General features: G+C 37.2%; 1 protein-coding gene across 1 annotated transcript in view; it reads right to left on the minus strand.

Moving 5' to 3' along the window:
* Positions 1-21317, minus strand: part of MONOS_4015 (uncharacterized protein) — a gene marked incomplete at its 5' end in the record, with an annotated part of 30534 nt that overhangs the window by 5803 nt on the left and 3414 nt on the right. Inside the window, 2 exons of the mRNA XM_067874054.1 lie at positions 107-9433; positions 9689-21285. Coding sequence (XP_067726025.1) covers positions 107-9433; positions 9689-21285 — 20924 coding nt within the window. The remainder of the gene's footprint in view (positions 1-106; positions 9434-9688; positions 21286-21317) is intronic.

Here is a 21317-nt window from a genome sequence, read left to right on the forward strand (position 1 = left end):
GAACATTCAATTGAAATGCACGATCCATCTCCAAATGTTCGAGCAATGTTTTCAAATGAAGAATTTTCAATTGCAAACTCCCCGCTCTCTTCGATATATATCAAACTTGCATCGCTAAGTGCGATATTTGATAGCGATGATTGGCTTATCAATATTGAAGATTGGCCAGCCGAAGATAAAACTTGAATGAAAGAGCTTTTGTTCTCCATCAATATCTCGTTGACATTTATCTTTGTGAAAACAGCATTTGATGCAGATATGACGAAGAATGGGCGAGTAAAGGTTGGAGTCACAGCATTCACAATAGAAAATATTGTTACATTCAAGCTACCACTTTCAACGTTTATCACAACCAAATTCAATTCGTTTTCGTCACCTGAATATGAAAATAAGCAATCTTCAAGCTTCAGATTCCCCTTTGATGAGAAAATGTTTAAAGTATCAGACGCTGCGTTTCCAAAATTGATGGAAATATTAGAGAAGCATAAGTTGCCATCGATGGAGATCACAGATTGAGAAATCACTTCAGGTTCTTCAGAAAGCTGAACAGAAAAGTCTGACATCGTTTCTTTATCAAATGAATGGACATTGACGTTCAAATCATCTGAGACACTTAAAGCTTCTTTCAGAATAACACTTGAAATAACGCTAACATTTCCTAAGACTGTTAATGGGAGTGGATGGATCGCTCCGTTCAAATCAGCGATCTTTGCATCTCTTTTCAGCAGTTCGTCCTTTTGCCTTTCAATTGCATATCTAAGGGAGCAGCATGGGAATGACTTGAACCCACAACCGATTGAATCGCATCCATTGCTCGTTACAAAAACTGATTCATTCAGCAGAAGCAAAAGGAACACTAGTGGAACTTGTTCAGTTGAAGAATGACCATTTCTTCCTTCAAGAGAAGAAGCATCGGCTTCATAACTCAAATCAGCAAAGCAAAGCTTGGTTGAATAATCTACAGACTCCGAAAGAGAAGGAGAAGATATGAACAAATCCCTTCCAAAAGAAGCCACATTCTTATCGGTATCAAAGTTTTCCTCTTCTCTTTTTGGATAAATAATGTCGCTCATTGACCAAGGAACAGAGGCGTCAGCAAAATTTAAGAATACTCCTCCTCCAAATCCTTTTGTTTCATCTGACTCATTTGAAGGGGAAACACATTTTGTAAATGAACAATTTGAAATAAGGAGAACAACTTCGTCTGAATTGTTCAATTTTGATTGAGAAGCGATCGGAGAAAATGATTGAAGATGAGCATAAATTGCACTTCCATCTCCTCTCAAATAAACTGTGTTCCATGGAGGAGTTATTGAACAATCTTCAAACGAACAATTCCTAATAACATATCTGTTTTGGTAATCAGAAGTTTCCGAATCAGCCGATTCTGCCTGATTAGATGCTTCATGAGGTTCCTGGATGCAAATTGCAGCTCCTCTTGTGTAGTTTCTATTGATTGAAGTGAATGTACAATCAATAACTGTAATTTCTGACCCCCATCTCACATTTAAAATAGCGCTGTTGTTACTTTTGACAGATAAAGCTGAGCAGCGATTCAAAGTTGTAGAGCCCCCCGTGTCACACCATATGATTCCGGCATCTTCTTCAGATGAAGATACAACGCAATCACTTATTTGAAAATCATTCAGGAAAAGAGTACATTTCTCTTTCACTTCAAATAGCTTGCTGCTTGCACTGAATGTGGTATTAAATACAATTAGAGAATGAACGTTGGCACTTGGGTTCGAATCATTTGCACTTATAAGTTTGAACACAATTGCAGAATTGAATACAGTCTTATTAAGAGAAGTATTCGCATTTGTAAATTGAGGCAGTTCTGTTGCAAATTGGGATCTATCAATGACAAATGTGTTCAAATGCAAGGTGCCTCCTGAAACGCATATAAGTGTTCCAGAAAATGTGTGATTTCTCTCAAATGGAATTAGAGTGCAATCAGATAAAGTGAGCGAAGATGACTTTAAATAGATGACAGACGAAAGAGTTGATAAAGAAGAAGGAATGCAAAGCGCAAGTAATTCAAGAGTTGTTGAGCCAGAAATCTCAAAAATTCCGTTGAAGCTATCAAGAGAAGATGGAATTCTGAAAACTAAATTTGCCTTCTCGTTATCTTCATTGCTTTTAATATTAACATTTTCTTGCGTATTATGGAAACATTCATCAAAAAGAATTTCATTAATAATAGAAAACGCTTTTCCTTCGTAGAATCTATTTGCAATTGAAAATGGTACTGTTTGACAAGGATATTCAACAAAAAAGCCGCAAGCAGATGTATCCACACCAGATGGCGACAACAAAATCTGTGTGCTAGACTGGAATTTCGCATTCATTAAATAAAACAGAATAGGAATGGCTATCGTTTCATTGAACCTGTCAAATCCACAAAGCGAACTCCAATCAAAAGACAACGGAGATTCCGGTATTTCAATTGGATCAAGTCTGCACTTTTGAACGCTTTCTGTCAGATCTGGCGAATATACGAATAAATCCCTCCCAAATCTAGCTTTATTCTGTTTCTCAACGAAATCACTTTCGTCTCTGTTTGGAAAGATTGGTGATGCGACAATCCAATTTGAGTCGCTTTCAGATAATTTTAAGTGAATGCCTCCTCCACATCCTTGCTCATTTTTGTCTTCTCTTGATGGGGCTGTGCATGCAATAAATGTTGAACAATTCACAATAAACGACAAATCATGATTCATTAAACAATACAACGCGCCTCCAACTGCATCTTTTTCAGCTTCTTCTGCTTTCAAAACACAGCAATCTTCAAAATGGCAACTTTCAACTTTTATCACAATTGAATCTTCTGCAATTTCGCAATAATTTTCAATGTCTCCTTCTTCATTCCTTTTTGAAGAATACCTCACTGATTCAATTTCGTTAAAAGATAAACAAGAACCATCGCTTGAATAACGCTTGATATGTTTAAAAGTGCAATCAATTAAAGATAGCTTGCCATTTGCATTCGAAACTGAGATTGTAGATGCTGTTGTTAACTCGCAATTTTCTAAACTGAGCAGTGAAATACTTCCATTTTTACATCTCGTTATATCGATGAAAGACGATGAAGTTGCTCTTATACGAGAAAAGTTTGAATTCTGTAAAGTTAAATCAACACAATCAATAATATTAATAAATGCACTTTCGCCTGTTGCGTTTATTTCTTCAACAAAAATTGATTCTATTTCGCAATTTCTTGGTTCATTCAACTCCACAAACGAACAAGACACTTTTGTCATATGAGTAACATTTGAATTTGCAATCGCAAAAGAAGCTGATTCCATAATGCTTATAAATGCGTTGCTTCCAATTAAATGAATCGAGGAAAATGATGAATTTTCGATTGATAAAGACGTTGCTTCTCCTTTTACTATCATTAGCGAACTGGAGTTTATTGAGATATTTAGTTCATTCGGATTTTCAATTGCGTCAGTTGCTGATAAATAAGGCTCAACAAAAAATGATTCGATTGTTGCCGAGCCGCTTTCAATTATCAAAAATGGATATTGCAACTCATGCGAAACGTCAAAAGCAATCAGATGCGAATTATTAATTGAAATTGTTCCTTCTGCCTTGTTGTGAATGAAAGATTGATGCTGATCAACTGACTGAGGGAGGAAGAAATCAATGTTCGTAAATGATAAAATTTTTTTGTTTAACAAAATTGCATCAAGAGCTTGATCAACTCCGTTTTGTACAATAATTTGGCTTTGCGATTCATTTGAATTTATATTAAGTGATTTTGTGATAATTTGATATTCTTCTTTCACAATCACAGTAGAATTGACCGTCACATCACCTTCGACTGCTTCATCGTTTCCAGTCTGGCGCCAAATTGCCCAAGGAAGCGTTTGACAGGTGTAATTGTCGAATCCACAAGCCGTTGAATCGAATCCAAGTGGCGTTGAAACATAAATGGTTGGATGAAGCTGATACAAATAGTAGGGAAGAGGAATAACACATTCAGAATTGTGTTCATTGTATCCTTCCATCGATGAATGGTCAAAGCGATATGACTGCTGATAATCCCAAGTATCCCAAATGAAAGATAGTTTTGTCACGGTAGCATTCAATTCCGGACTCGAAATAAAAATGTCTCTTCCTGAAAATGCTTGATTTTGATCAGAATGACCCAGTTCAGGGAAAGAAATTGGATTTATTTTCCAATCCAAAGCGCTTTCAACAGCATAAATCATGATCCCTCCTCCTTTTCCTTTGGATGAACTACTACCATACGGAGCCGAAGAGTGAGTTATTGATGAATTGTCAAACGTCCAACTGACTCCAGTGCGTAATCGGGCAAAAATACTTCCTCCTCTTCCTTCGTTGTTTTCATTCAAAGAATTCTTTATGCAACAATTTGTAAAATTGCAATCAGATATCGCGACTGTTTTTTCTATACCAGCAAGTGATGATTCAGGGAGGTCACCTTCCTCAAAGTGAAGACATGTTCCATCTCCTGATTCTCTGGCAATATTTGTAAAATTACTGTTTGTCATTGAAAATGAACGCGATGTTTCAGAAGTGATTAGAGGAGATGAAATACAGTTCATATTTGAAAATGATGATGATTCAATGATTAATTCTCCTGTTGTAGTTGAAAGAAGCGAAGAAGCTGGAAAGCTAATTCCGTCAAATATACACGATTCAAACGAAATGGATGCTCCATTTTGAATGAACAAAGATGGATTTTCGTCGGCTAATTGAAGCTCCTTCACTGCCATTCTTGTAAGCGATGTTTTTCCAGTTCCATTAATAAGCAAAAGAGATGATTTGTTAATTTGAATTGCTGGAGGTGATGAGTCCTGATTTTTCTGGTGTTGCAAAGAGTTCATTATCCTCAGATATATGCTTTCTTGATGGACTTCATCCGATGAAAGAGGGAGAACAGGTACAATTTCGAAATCTGAAACAGTAAGAGACCCTCCAGTGACAATAAAGAGCGGATAACTGAGTGTTGAATCAGATTCAACTGGTATTATGTTTGAGTTTTTAATTGTAAGTTTTCCCTCCAATTGAAGGAATAAAGTTTCGTGATTCAACAAAGAGGAAGGGGTGCATAAAGAAACAGAAGAAATAGAAATCACTTTTTGATTTGAAATTAGCCCTTTTAAAGAACCTTCTTCAGAATCTGCAAATATGAGGTGGCTATAGCTTTTCGTAGTATCCGGCAGGATTGACAGGCTATCCAATAAACTGCTGTATTCTTTTTGGAGCACAACAGTTTCATTCACAACGATGATAGCTTTTGCACTCGTTGTCGTGTTAATAATTCTTTGCTCGATCCAATGAATAGTCTCACAAGTGTAATTCACGAATCCGCAAGCAACTGTATCAATTCCTTTTGAGCTAACATATCCTACTGGAACCTCTTCTTCTTCTTCTTCAAAATCAGAATCAGAAAATGATATAGCTTGCTTCGGAAAATGAATAATAAAATACCGCAAAGGAATTGATGGTTCAACATTGTTATTAAACCCTTCCAACGACGAGTGATCAAACCAATAATTGTCCGGCTGAATATCAGGAAGCGTTGAATCAGTTATCGTCTCTGTTAGATTTATAGAAGAAACAAATAGATCTCGTCCAAAAGTTGCATAGTTCTTCAATAAATCATCAAGTGAAGGAAAGTTAGAAGTGGTTATCTTCCAGTCTGAAGAGCAAATCCCAAACTTAAGAAAGAGAGCACCTCCAAAACTTGGCTGTTCATCCGTCTCTTGTGCGATACACGCAGTGAATGTTGAATTTGAAATATCAAATTGGATTTCTGTATATATTTCCATGAAAACTGCTCCACCTGAATTACTTGACGATTCAGAATCAATGCAACAATTCTCAAATGAACAATTACCAAGTTGCAGGTTTGATATTGCTGAATTAATAGAAGATTCGTTTGTAGAATCACCATGTTTAACATAAATACAAGATCCATCACTTGCATTTCTGGTAACATTTGAAAACTTCACTTTTTCAATAGAAATATCTCCGATTGTTGACATTATAGAAATTGCAGCCTTCAAATTTTGATTGATAAATGATAAATTAACATCAGTGATTGACAAATCCTGAGCACCTGTTATTGATAAAATTGGAGCATAAGCTGAAGTAATTGTTGAAAGCGAGGAAGACGAAAGTGTTAAAGAATTTTGTGTATTCAAAGAAATAAGTGGCTTGTCACCATTTGTTGTCAAATTATTAAGTATCAAGTTGCTCAACGAAGATGCTTCGCTTCCATCGATACATAACAATTCAGCTGCAAAATTAGAAACATTTGCAAATGTTAAATTGCTCAAAGTTAATGAAGATTTGTTTGTTGAATATAAAAATGGAGTTATGCCAGAAATAACTGTATTTGCCACAGTTAACTCTTTGACAGTGCAAATTGCATTCTCCCCATCTGCAACAATAAATGATGTATCATTGAATTTCACTTCATTCAAAGGAATATCAGGTAAAATAGCGTATGGTTTTATTTCAAATGTAGTTATATAAGCCGAACCACCTATCAAGTTCAGTATTGGATAAGAAATTGGTGTAGAAGGATCTGAAAGGAGTAATTCACCAAAAGAAAGATACAATTCTCCGCTTTCTTGATAAATAAATGACTGATGCACTGGAAAAGAACAAGGAACGCAAAAAGATATCCCAGAAATGAAAAGAACTTTTGAATTGAAGATTACTCCCTTTTGACTTCCTTGTTCAATTTGTTCTGCTTGTAACACAAATTTTTCGTTGAGCGAATTTTTTTCGATTTTCAGTTTATCAAATTTGGAGGAAAACTCTTCGTCAATGACAACTGATTCATTTATAACTTCCAGAACAGGCTTTGACGCATCAACAGAACTGATTAGCCTCTCCTCCATCCATTGAAGAGTGTTGCACGAATAATTCTCGTATCCACAGGCAGAAGTACTCACTCCATATATGCTGACATATCCAACAACAACTTCACTTTCTGAATCTCCTTCAATAAATGAAATATTTCTTGTTTCAAAATCAAGTAAATAATAACGCAGTGGAATTGGATTCAGTATATCTTCACCATCAAAACCTTGCACTGCGGAATGATCAAATAACCTCGGATTCTCCAAAAGAGCCGCTTTCGAAGCTTCGCAAGAAAGCCTTTCTGGAGTAATGCTTATTGTCAGATTTGGAGAAGCAACAAACAAATCTCTTCCAAATAATGCTTTATTATGCAACGCTTCATCATCCGAAAACAGCGCGCTTTCGACTTTCCACGACGCATCAGCACTAAGCAAATAAAGGAAGATAGCACCTCCAAGCCCTTTTGCATTCAGAGAGCTAAATGGAGTCGAGCAATTTACAAATGAACATTGCCCATCAATCAAGACAGAACACCCTAAATTCAGCTGCGCGTATATGGCTCCACCACATCCCTCAACCAAAATGCCTTCATCATCTGAAACAGAGCAATTTCTAAAAGTAGAATTTTTTATTAAAACAGACGATGAAGATCCTTCTTGCCTGCTTCCTTCATTTAAGTTAATGCATGAGCCATTTCCAGCTTGCCTTTGAATATCAGTGAAATTACAACCATTAATCAGAAGCTCACTTGAATTTATCGAGTTTATTACTGCAGAATCAATGATCTTCATAGAAGAAAAGAGTGCATTTTCAAATGCAACAGAATCGCTTGAATTAAGCAAAAATATTGATGAAGCTGCCTCGATTTTGTTAAATGAAGAATTACTTATTGAAAACTGGCATTCATTTTTCAATGAAATAAAGAAACGCTCCGACTCAACAGCAACAGATTGAACTGTCAAATTTTCTATTTCGATTATAATTCCATTTCCATCTGCAGATAAGAAAGAAGCATTAGTAAATGCGAAAACATCGTTATTGTCCTGTTTTCTCCGAAGTGTTGGTTGAATTAAGACAGAAGGCGAGACGAAAAAGTTTTCAATATCTAAAGAGCCACCAGTTATTTGAATGAAATCATTTGTAACAGAATTTATAGAAGCTGATAAAGAAGATTCTTTAAATGTGAGATGCCCTCCAGCCTGCCTAATACAAACAGCATCTTGTGGTAATGATTCAATGCATATGCACATCCTAACAAAACTCATTGCATGGCTGTTGCTAAATGCGAAAGCATCGCTGGATTCAGCCGGAACACTTACAGCAGCATTACTCAAATGTTCAGCACTGGATGAATGGAAAGTGAACTCAATCATTGGGTTTGTATAAGCGCTTATAATTGATGCATTTCCAACAACAGTTACATTGATATATTTTGCATCAGCGCCTTCAAATGAAACAACTCGATCCACAGCAGCATTCAAAGATTGGCAAGGATAGCATATAAAGCCACATGTTTCGGTGTCAACCCCTTCTTGAGAAACATACGTCATGAGTATCTTTTTCGTTTCTTCCCCTTCACCGTCGATAACAAAGTCTCTTTCTGTGAGATAGTATTGAAGTGGGAGAATCAAGTCTTCGTCATTTTTATAGCAACCTTCGTAGCTGCGGAGCAAAAAACTGGAGCATTCATTCAAAACATCGGAGAGATCCAAAGCGAATCTTTCTTTGGTTATAGTTTGAAGAAGGTTACTTGAAACAATGAATACATTTCGCCCACATTTAGCTTGATTGGCATTCCCATCATCAGAAGCAGGGAATATTAACTCTTCAAGCAGCCAGTCAATTGAACTTGTGACACATTCTATAAAAATTGCACCTCCTCTTCCATTAGCATCAACAACATTATATGGAGCAATGCATTGCGAAAAATTTGAAGATTTAATAACAAATGTTGTGCCTTGCTTAAGCTGTGCGGCTACGCCACCACCTTTTCCGTTGGTTGCAATGTTTTCTCCAAATTGGATGTTGCAGCTGTAAAAAAGAGAGTTAGAAATTGAAACTGAACACAAATTTTCAAGTGAAATTCCATCTCCTTCTTCAAATGAAAAACACCCACCACAACTTGAACTGCTCTTCACTGACATAAATCTGCTGTTATTCACAGAGAGCGCAGTGGCATAAGAAGAAGTGATGAGTGAGATTCCACTTAGAGTGAATTGAAAGAATGTAACATCATCCAATTCGAGTGTATCCGTTTGGATTTGTGATATAAATGATGACTCAACCGAACTGTTTGAGAATCTTGAAGAACTAATCTTAGCCCGAGTTCCGCTTCCAAGTGAAATAACTGGATTGTTTCCAGTAAATGAATTGTAACTGCATTGAAAAGACTGAAGAGAAAGAAATTGTTGTGCTTCGTTCAAATCGTTTGGAAGAAGGCTTACGATTGTGTTGTTAAATGAGGAATTAGTTATTGTAAACGAATCAAAGATTGCACTTTTTGCTGTCGCAACCGAAAAGAATGATTGCGCGCTGTCAAAACTTGATAAAAGAAATGTAAACTTCGTTGTGAATGAAAAAGCTCCTTCTGTCAAATTCACAAAACATGAAGTTACTGATTGCTGTTTTATGGAAAAGTCATTAATTATAATTGTACCGTCAATTCCTTCGACAAAAGTGTTTGAAATTGTGTTTGAAGAAGAGTTTATTGAGCAAGTCGTCAAATTCAATATGTTGTCAGATTGACGAATAATAACTGCGCTTGATGGAAGATTTTCCACTTCAAAGTTAACTCTTCCAAAGAACAAACTTTTTTCATTGTGAAAAACAGTATTATCCGAACCTTCAGATGCAAAGTTTAAATATAATGTGCACAATTTAACTGAATTTGAGATAATCATCAACTTATCAACCAAAACATTGCAAGCATCACCAACACGAACATTTGTTTTGACTTTAACAGCAACATTTGTAGTGTCTTCTGCATTTGAAGCTTTCATCCAGCCGACTTCACTTGTAAGAGCGTTGCTTTGCCCGCGAATTACTGCCTGATTTATTGAACTGCAAGGATACTCAGAAAATCCGCAGGCACTTGTTGGATTTCCATCAATTGATGCATATGCAACAGTAAAGGCGTAAGTCTTCTCTTCCATCTCATCAATAAAATCAGATGGACCATTCCTTTTGTCGCTATTCTGAATATTGTTTGCATTAAGTGACTGCAAATATGAAGCTGGCTTTACTAGCAGAGTGACACTTTCAAAGTCAAACGGAATAACATAATACAAAGTGGGTATCCAGTAATCTTCAAATGTATTTTCATGACATATCAATGATAATTTGTCAAAGTTAACGCTCAAATTTGAAGAATCAAGATCTGAGAATCGCTCTATTGTTATGGATTTCGTGAGATTGATTGATTCAATATATACATCCCTTCCAATTGAAGCTATATTTTCACCAGCTAATCCAGCAACAGGAAACTGAGAAGTGCTAAGCTTCCAGTTGATGTATGTCTTCAAGAAGTTCAATGCCACAGCTCCACCTTTTCCGTTCATTTCATCAACAGATGCGCTGCATGACTTGAAGCTGTTATCTTCTATCTGAAGCGCAAAAGGCTCGCTGTCGCATTCTACAGAAAGCGCTCCTCCGCAACTACTTGCTCCGCTGACTGTGCAAGTGATAAACGTGTTATTTGCTACGATAATTGAATCATCTTCATCTTCATTCATTTTCCTTGAATCAAATGTTTTCCTCGTGGGAGAGGAAGATAAAGTTGTTTTCCTTTTATTAAACAGAACGGAACCTTGCGAAGAAGTTGACTGAATCATTGAGAAATTGCAAAGCGAAAGTTCCACAAAATTATTCCCACTACTTGAAAACAATGGATTTGCTGTAAGATTTGTGGATCTGAAAGCACTTTCAGTGCATATCAAAGAAGACTGATTAGAAAATGAGACGAAGGAAGTTTCTTCAAATATTGAAGATCTGATATTAAGTTTATTGATGGAAAGTGAAGAAGTGGCTTCAACAATTATAAAATCGAACTGTGTTTGAGAAATTGGATTGATTACAATTTCACTTAAAGTTGCAGAGCTTCTAGTTAATTGCATGAATACAAAATTGAGGATATTTTCATATGCCTGAATCGTGCAATTGGATAATTCAGCAACGCCATTTCCAACTTGCAAGAAAGAAGACGCATTTAAATTTTGCGGAAGTTGAATAATCAATTTTTTTATTGCTAAATTGTTATTTGAAGTTATCATTCCTGTTGTTTGCGCTGCTTCCAACGAAGATATCCGAAGTATCTGATTTGTGATGCTTTTCCCGGCAAGCAAAAGAGCATACGATTCCGAAGGGACAAATTGCTTGGCCAAAACGACATTATTCATAACTGTGACAGTGCAAACAGTTGTATCATCAGGCACAACAGATTCAGCAGCAAGCGTCGATTCTTCCCAGCGGGAAACAGCTTGATGCAGGGTTTTGCACGGAGTTTCGGGGAAGCCGCAGGAAGAGTCGTCGTTTCCGCTCTGCTCGCTAACGAATATTTGGTCTTCGAGGCTTCGAAGATAATTGCAGAGAACAACAACAACAGACGGATCTAACTTGTCGTAGCCCTGGTATTCCAGTACATAAGGACACGATTCATCCGAAAGAACAAGTCTTCGCGAATTAACAGAAGATTTGATGTTATAGCTCGCGACAAACAGGTTCGATCCAAATTCTGCATTATTCTCTGAAAAAAGCTCAATTCCATCAGAATTGTAAGTCACAATATTCCAAGTGGCAGAAAACTGGTCGAGATGCAAATAAATTGCCCCGCCTTTTCCGTTCAGTCCTTCTTCAAATGGGGCAGAGCAGTTGGTAAAGCTGGTGTCCTCAACTTTTGTTTCCATCATTCCTGTCTGTAAAAGCAAGCACACACTACCGCCAAGTGAATTTCTTCCAAGCGTTTGGCACGTTAAGAAACTGCTGTTAAAAAGATGAATGATAGACGCAACGGAATTTTCAGTGGGGCTATACACATCAGGCGCTATCAATTCGTATAATGACTCATCCCCCATAAAAATACAGCTTCCATATCCGGTTGTCCTTCGGTTCTTCTCAAAAGCAGCTGTTATGCTTAGTAAAGATGGATTCAAAGCTCTAATAACAGCACCATTTTGAAGATTAATTGATCGAAAAGCTGTTTGAATAGCAGATCCATCTGATTGTTCCGCACTTTGTAGAATCAACGAAGAAGTTGCTTTCAATTCAATAACATTAGTTGGCCCTGAAACAGTGAAACTATCAAATAAAGTGCCTTCAGCAATTAAAGTGACTTTTTCATTGCCCAGAATGAACGGGGATTCTGTCATTTTCACATCCTTGAATGAGCAATCAGTCAAAGTGACTGTAATTGTTGAAGCAACTGTGTTAATAAACGAGGCTAAGCCAAATGAAGGCGATTGAGAACCAATGTGGCCAGTAAATGATGCACTCCCCATTGAAAAATCAGTTAAGTGCAGTGATCCATCGGTTGCTGTTACAAAATGATATGAAATTGAAGTCGAAGATTGTGCCGTTAGTTTGCAATTCATCATATTCAACGAATTTGATGTTAACTTAATAAGCTGAAGTCGATTATTCAAAGACGACGGAATGCTAAAAGTAATTCCAGTGAATGATGAAGCTGAATTATTAAAGAGGATAAGTTCTTCTCGAGGTGTTATTGATTCCAGCTCTGAAGCTGTTAACGCTGCTATCTGAACAATTGTAAGTGTGCTGTTATCTTCGCTTTTTGATTTCAGCTCAAAAGGAAAAGCATCTGGAACAATCTCTTCTTTTAGCAAAACCGATGTGTCCACCATAATTTTTATAGAATCTCTCGCAATGTGATGATTAAGAGAGCGTGTCTGCCTGTTTATTGCATACGGAATCGTTGCACATGGATTATCGTAAATTCCGCAATTCGAAACATCTTCTCCATTTAAAGTATTGGATTGTACAAGAATGAACTCAGATTGATCCATAAGGAAATAACCAAGAGATAAGAAAATAGTTGGATTGGAGTAATATACGCCAACAAGGTCATTACGATCCCAAGCCCACTGCTCTTCAACAGTTGGGTATTTATTGGTATCATAATAGGAAAAGAAAGCAAAGCTATTTCTTGTGATAGAAGTTGAAAGATTTGGTGCCGATATAAAAATCGAATGTCCATTTCGAGCAGAACATCCTGTAAAGACGTTTGATTTGAAAGAACTTCCAGAGATAGTTTTGTTTTCGAACGCCAAGAAACAATTGGCATCTGAGCACACAACCATAACAGCACCACCTCTTCCAGATGTTGTTGGAACTGCACAATCTTTAAATGAGTTGGCAATGAACCTTGCAGAAGCAGTTGCATCGATCATGCAACAATAAACTGCGCCACCTTCCGCATTATCGCCTTCAACAGTACAATTTGAAAAGAAGCATTCATCCAACACCAAATTCGAACCAGCGTCCAATTCAGCATTCAAACATGAGCCTTTTCCAGACCTCCTTAAAATCGATAAAAATGGGCATTGAGCAATATTTACTGTTCCTCTTGTTCTAATTTCAATTGGGCAAAAATTGGATAAAGAAATATTACTAAATACAGCGCATAATAAAGAAATGTTTGACAAGTCACAACATTCTATTAAAGAGGTCTCTAAAGAATCCATATCTGAAAATGTAACAGCGCCTGAATCAGTTTGATTGAATGAAATCATCGAACTTCCACTTGACGAAATCAAAGGAGAAGTCAAAGATTTAAATTCATAAAAAGAAGTGCTGCTCAAAAATATCCTCCCTGTTCCAGACGCACTTATGAGAGGCGCATCCGTTGAGCCTCTTTGCTTTATTGAGGAACTTTCAATAGTTACATCTCCTGCGCTCACAGTGATCATTGAAGATCCTTCAAATAAAGGCATCACAGATGTTGAAACATTCAGAACAAATGAAAATCCAGTAACTTTCACTACACCTGCAAGAACCGATAGAAATGAAAAAGTCAATGCTGTAGAATCATCCTTTGGTATTAATTTGCAACTAACTAACTTCAGTGAAGATGAAGTCACTTTAAAGATTGAACGAAGAGAAGCAGAAAAAGATAAAGCCGAAAAAGTTGTTGAATATATTTCCCAAGGAACAGAAATAACAAATATGTTTGAATTGCTTTCTGTCTGTTGGTTAATGTTTAATGAAACATTTTCATCTTCTTGGGAAGCTTGGATTGTAACCGTCCCTTCAGAGTAGCTCAGCTCATTTGCTTGGTTCACTGACTGTACAATTTTCGCACTTTTTTCATTTGTTCCATTCTGCTGATTAAACAAATATGCAATCGAAGCACAAGGATATTCTTCAGATCCGCAAGCAGTGCTGTCAGTTCCGCTCGTTGACACAAAAACAAGAGGCGAACCAGAGAAATAGAACTTTATTGGAACAACAGATGCCATATCAGGAAGGTCGTATCCACAATAATCGTATTCATCCATATTTGGCTTATCAAAGTTCACAAATGCAGAATCAGCAGAAATAGTGGTTCTCAATTCTGGAGATGCAATGAATAAAACATTACCATGTTCGGCTTTATTATCTGCAAGAATTGTGGTTTCAAAAACCGTCAGGCTGAAAGTACATAACCGATCATCAATGAGGAAAAATATTGCTCCTCCCTTTCCATTTGCTCCTTCAATGAATGGAGCTGAGCATGAAGAAAATGAATTGTTTGTGAACGACGGAACAGATGTTGTTGAAGAAACCTCACAGAAAATTGCTCCACCACAATTTGCTGCAGACTTAACACATGAATATGTGAAAGTGTTGTTGCTGATTGTTGTGGATCCATCTTTTGCGATAACGTTAAGAGCCGAACCATTTCCATCAGTAAGTGAAATCAAATCAAAACCGCAGCTTTCCATTGAAAACTCACCAAGTGAATTGCTCTCAATAGTTGATGATCTTTGAAGAATGATAGAATTAAAATCAACTCCATTCAATGTTAACTTTGATGAATCGCTTGCAGATAAAATGCACGCTGAGCTTTGAATGTTTTTAAATGAAATCAAATCACTTTCATTGTTATAAATTGAGGCAACTCCTGATCCGCTGACAGAAATAAGAGGCTGAGATAAACTTTCGTAATTCTGAAATTTCGTATTTTGCAGAATAAGTTGCCCAGATTGTGGGACCTTCAATAAAGGAACACTGTTTGAAGCTCTTTTTTCAAATGACGAAGAAGAAATAGTCGCCTTACCGCTTGTAATTTCAATCATTGGAAAGGCATCGAAAAGAGGATCAGAAGTCAAAGTGTCTGTGAGATCTATTGAAAAGCCCTCAATCATTAGAATTCCATTCTGAACAGTTATAAACGAAAAATTGAATGAAGATTCATCTGTTTTTGGTTTAAGCGAGCAGGTGGATAACGTTAACGAAGAAGTTGAAACCAAGAAAAGAGTTGTTAGATAATATGATGGAGATGTGAAGTTGAACTGAATAAAGGATAATGTCCAAGGCACTTTGACTTCAAATTCAACTGTAACTGAAATGCCCGTTTGGAGCATGTTAATTATTGCAATATCTCCTTCTGTTGAACTTGTTATTTCGACTGATCCTTCTGTGTACGATGTTAATGCGACAACTTGGTTGCAGGCTTCCAAAATTTTTGCTTTGCGAGTTTCAGTATTCCGTCTTTGGAATGCATAATCCAACGATTCACAAGGATAATAAACAGCCACACCAGATATATTCTCTGATACACCACAAGCATCATTGTTATATCCATCTTTTCCAACCAAAATATAATCGCTAATTGATGAAAAGAAGAACACCAGAGGAATTGCTACCGTTTCATTGCCATCTGTATATCCTGCCATTGATTCAACAGAAAGCGGTGGTATTCTTTCGGTTGCCCAGAAATTTTCTTGCGTTAGAGATGCCGACAAATCGGTGCTTGTCACAAATAGATCTTTTCCGAATGATGCATCATTATCACTCAACTCATTTGTATTAAGCAAAAATTTCCATTTGACTTCGAGTGAATTGAGAGTCAGAAACACCCCTCCTCCTTTTCCAGTGCTGTCGTCCGAAAGAGCGGTGCACATTGTGATGTTATTTCCACTCATTATCCATTCAGCTGTGTCATTCAACGAAGCAAAAACAGCTCCCCCACCTGACCTGCTTCCAGATGAAGAACACTTCCAAAATTTATTATTGGTAATAGATATCTTCCAATTTGAAGAAGATGATGAAATGCAACTTCCGCTCAAAGAATTTCTCTTGACAGACGTAAATGAGCATCCATCAATAGTCACAGATCCGCAATCAAGCGTTGAAATTGCAGCTCCATTGACAAGTGTAACGTTTGAAACTGTTAAATTGTGAATTGTCACATAGCATTCTGAAAAAGATAAAAGATCCAGTTGCACCGATGTGACAGTATCGCAAATAGAGCAACCATCAAAAGAGACAGTTGTTGAATTAGAACATTTAAGCAATGAAGAAGAAAGCGATTCAAAGTATCCAAATGATACATTTGTGAGAGAAGCACTTCTCCCAAATAGTAATATCAGAGATTCAGAACTTGCTGCTCTTCCCAAAATGGTTGAAGCAGACATTGTAAGAATTCCTGTGCCATTTGCAATAAAAAGAGGCACACAAATAATGGGACTTTGCGGGTAAGGTGGTGAATGCTCAAAAGAAAAATTTGAAACGCAAAGTTCACCAGCAATGGCACATGCAAACGAAAAATTAAGGGGAACGCTTTCATCATCTAATGGACGAAGTTGACATGATGAAACTGTCAAAATAGATTCCAATACTAAAAATATAGAAGAAAGAGAACGCGATGAAGTTACTGTGAACAGAAGCCCATCAACAGTTACAGGAACAGAAGTTTCAATGCAGCTGGTGTCGCCTTCTAATTCTTGTTGAATGTTCAATGAATCACGAGGAGTGCTGACTGTTAGTTGCAGCTCGTTATTCGAAAAAGCCACTTTTTGTTTCTGATTCAGCTTTCCAAAAATTACAACTTTTCTTAACGAATCATTTTGCAGAGAAAATGAATAGAATAATGTCAAGCATGGATATTCAATGTTTCCGCAAGCTGTGGTATCCTCTGCTCCGGTAACAGTTGATGATACATAAAATCCAGAAGGTTTGGGCAAAAAGTAATACTTTAAAGGAACATATATATTCGTTACATCTCCATCAATCCCAATAAAATCTTCGTTTAGCCAATTTTGATAATCGAATCCAGAAAAGTGTGCTGTTGAAGCAGAGAGTAATAATGATGGAGAGGCAACAAAAATGTGCTTTCCTTGTTCAGCTTTGTTGTCAAGCCAATCATTAGAAGATGAGTTTGTGAGCATAAAATTTGTGTTGGTGCTTGATAGCTCCAAGAACAATCCGCCACCTTTCCCTCCATCATCCTCTTTTGCTTTGCATTGCTGAATGAAATTTTGGTTCAAGTTAAATGAAGGAAGATCCCCTTCAAGCTTAACATACATCGCGCCTCCACAAGAGTTTGAAGTTGTGCAACTGGATAACCGCATTGTGTTGTTTTGGATGATTATAACACCATTCTCAGCGCTGCACTTAAGGCAAGAACCATTTCCTTCATTGTTGACAATTCCTTGGAAAACTGTTGTACCGATGGTTATTGAGCCAGATGTGGCTGTCTCAATAAGCGACCCGGAAGTATGCACCAATGATTCAAACGTACAATTGCTGATAGAAATGCTTGATAGCGTGCTCAAGGTGACAAGTGAGGCAGTCAAATCAGTGAAATTCTTAAACGTTGTGTCTTGAAGATCCAGTGATGATTGTTCGCTGCACATGATGAAAGAAGATAAAGATGATGGACGCATCTCGAAAGTGGTGTGAATCAGATTCAAATGACACTCGCCTCCAATTGATGCAAATGGAACGCCATCAAAAAGCAAATTCGTTGAAACAGCAGAGAAATCGTATTTAAAGGTGTTGAATGAAACAGTTCCTCCTGTAGCATACAAAAATGAGAATTTGAATCGCTCTGAGTCAGTGCATGTTCGTAAAGAGCAAGAAGACACATCCAATGATGCGGAGGTTATTCTAATTGCTGCTGTGAGCGTTGTAGAATCTGTTGTAAACGCAAAGATAAGTGAAGAAAATGTCCACGGTATGCTAACATCATACATTTCAGCTTCAGTGAAAGAAGTTACATTTGATGTCAGCAGCGAATATGAAGAAGGAGATAACCCTGATATTGAGACAGAACCGCTTGAATAGTTCAAAAGCGATGCTTGCGTTATGGATTCAATAACCTTCACTGAACGAGTCTCATTATCTTGGTGAAGAAATGCTTGTGCAATGGTTATACATGGATTATTGATCACCCCGCACGATTGATCATCTTGTCCATCGAACTTCACATAAACAGAAGAAAGATCAAACAAAAAATTGCTTATAGGCAAAATATTCGTCGAATTTTCATTTTCACAGCACTCAAACCCTTGCTGATCCCACTCGATTGGGAAAAATCCAATAAAAGAAGTTGTTGATATCGCATTTCTAAGTTTCAAAGCATCAATGAATATATTCTTTCCATATTTGGCATAGTTATTATTCCATTGAGCAAGTGAAAAATTGTATATCTTAAAACCACAGTTCTCATCAGTCAATCGAAAGAATACTCCTCCTCCCCTTCCTTCGTCGCTAACTGCTGCTGAGCATTGCACAAAAGTGCAGTTGTTCAGGATTGGGGCGCACACAGCCGAATCAAGTAAAAAGCTAACGGAGCCTCCACTAACACCTCCACCCGAAGAAGTGCATTGAGCAAATGAGCAATTGACAAAAGAGAAGTTCTTTGAAGGAGAATCTAAAAGAGTATATCGAGCTAATACAGCCGAGCCGTTGCATCCAATAGAATTTATGCGATTGAATTGCGTGGATGAAAAGGAGATATTTGAAGATTCCTCAATGTCAATAAGTGCTTTTGCGGATAGTTCAGCGCAATTCAATGAAGTATCCTCAAATGAAACAAATGCAGAGTTTTTTATTGAAATAAACGAGCAATTGAGAATGATTTTTGCTGTTGGATCGATTGCAAAGTCTTCTGGAACAAATGTAAATCTATACAAGCTTGTAAATCCTCCGCTTGCAACCAGAAAAGTTATAGAAAATGATGGATTTGTTCCTTGAGGCTTTAAAGTGCAATTTGATAGAGTTGTTGCAGAAGCACAAACTTCAAACAAACAAGAAGCAGAAGCAACGTTTGTAACCTTCAAATTCATTGACTCTATTGTCAGGGGGCTATTCGAAGTCACAATTGCAGTTTCAGCATTCATAGAATTCAAAGAAGCAACGTCAAAAATAATGTTCATCTGCGCCGAAGGATTTGTTGGACTTGTGGTGATTTTAACTGACCCGCTATCAAACGTCAATGAATTGTGAATTGTTAATGAAGAGATAACTGCAATTTCTTTGTTCTCTGAAGTGACTCTGCTCAATGCCACTGGTAATGAGACGCAAGGAAGTTCAGAATGTCCGCATGGAACGGCATTCCAGCTTGCGCTGTTGTCAACAAATACCTTTTCTAGCTCTCCAAGATAAAAGAAAAGCGAAAAAGCAGGTCTGTCTGAAGAGTCCATCCCAACAGCATCGTTCAATCCCCAGCACTGTTCATACGAAAAGCCGGGAAGCATTTCGGCTTTCAATGAAGCGTTCAAAGAGGATGCAAAAACAAAAATGTTTGATCCAAATTGTGCGGCATTATCACTCCATAAAGCAGCAGATGTGGTGTTTTTAATTTCAAAAGTTGAATAATCGGCTGGAATTTCTAAATAAAGTCCTCCTCCTTTTCCTCCATTTGTGAATGCATCTTCATTTGAAAAAGCGCTTATTGTTTCACCCGCTGCGCACTTTGTCATTCCGCAATTAGAAAATTGCATTGACGATCCTGATTTAATTTTCAAATAAAGCGCTCCTCCACAAGTTTGAGGAGCAGAAGATGAACAGTTTGTAAAACTATTGTTGGACAGCAAAACATCTGATGACAGATTGCAAACAAGAACGCTTGATTGTTTATTTTCGCTGCTTGTACGAGAAATTGAAGAAAAATTTGTGTTGCTGATTGAGATTGAAGATGAACTTTGGGAATCAATAAGTGAAGTACTCAGAAAAGAAGAAGAAAAATAGCTATTTGTAATTGAAAGAGAAGATGGCTCAGCCATTCTGATAAATGGAAAAGCTAAAGCATTTGTCTCACTTGAGGCGGAATTTGAATAATTTAATGTGATTAAACTAACAGAAGATTCTGAAGAAACAGAAATAAAAGGGGCTTCCGTTGATCGCATATTGCTCAGAAATGATTGGATCCAATAAACAGCTGAAGGACCACCGACATCCAAAAAACTGCTGCCTCTCCAAGTCATATCAGAAAAATTGGCGTTTTCCAAACGAATTATTCCATGAAGACAACTTGCAAATGCAAAATGAAACTGTGTATTTCCAGTTGAGACAATCGTGAAATTCAAAACTGTCAAAATAGCATCTTCCGTCATTGTCTGAAACAGCGAAGTTAAACTACCCAGTGTTGATGAAACTTTAAATTTGGATGAATATACCATAAACTCTGAGGAAATGGGAAGCATAGATGAATAAGATGCAGAAGGAGTTGGATTTGAATAAATTTCAATAATTGATGAAGTTGAAGCTGAAGACAAAGAATTTATTTGCGATGGAAATACGTATGCCCCAGTAAATACATAGCTTTCCTTCACAAAAATTTTACATCCGGACGAAGCTAGTAAACGGTTCCTTATTGCACCAGGAATATCGCGGCATGGAAATGCAGAACTTCCACAAGATGTATGCTCAAAGCCACCGTTGATGTATTTGCTGCTATTGGTTTCAAACGCAGTATCAGGGCCATCGATATACGCTTCTGCAGGATTTCTATTCGCAAGAACGGCTTGAAGAGATATCGGAATCTTGTCATTTCCTTCAAATCCAATAAAAAGATGATACAGCGATGTGTTGCTCATTTGCTCCTCCTGGATATCACTGAATCTTCCTTTTTCGTAAAGTATTTCTGTCAAATTCGGACCCATCAAGAATACATTGCATCCGCTGAATGATGAGCATTCAGTGTAAGTGTTGCCCTGGAAGCTAAAGTTGTGAAGAGCGCTATCGTCAATTAAAGCAGCACAGCCACCAAACCCGTAAGTTGAAGGAGCTTTGCATTTCACGAAGCTGTTGGATATTAGCTCAAAAGTTTCCGTATTTTGTAAATTGGCATAAATAGCACCACCAAATGTTGATGTGCCGGTTGATGAGCAATTTGTGAAATGATTAAATTGCAGAGATAGTTGATCGTTTGAATTGCGCATGCCAACATAATAAACAGCTGATCCGTTTCTGTTTGATTCAACATTCTCAAATGAACAACTGTCCATAAAGAAAGAATTGCAATTGGTTAT

The sequence above is a fragment of the Monocercomonoides exilis genome (assembly GCF_001643675.1).
Source record: "Monocercomonoides exilis strain PA203 chromosome Unknown scaffold27-1312184, whole genome shotgun sequence".
NCBI lineage: Eukaryota > Preaxostyla > Oxymonadida > Polymastigidae > Monocercomonoides > Monocercomonoides exilis.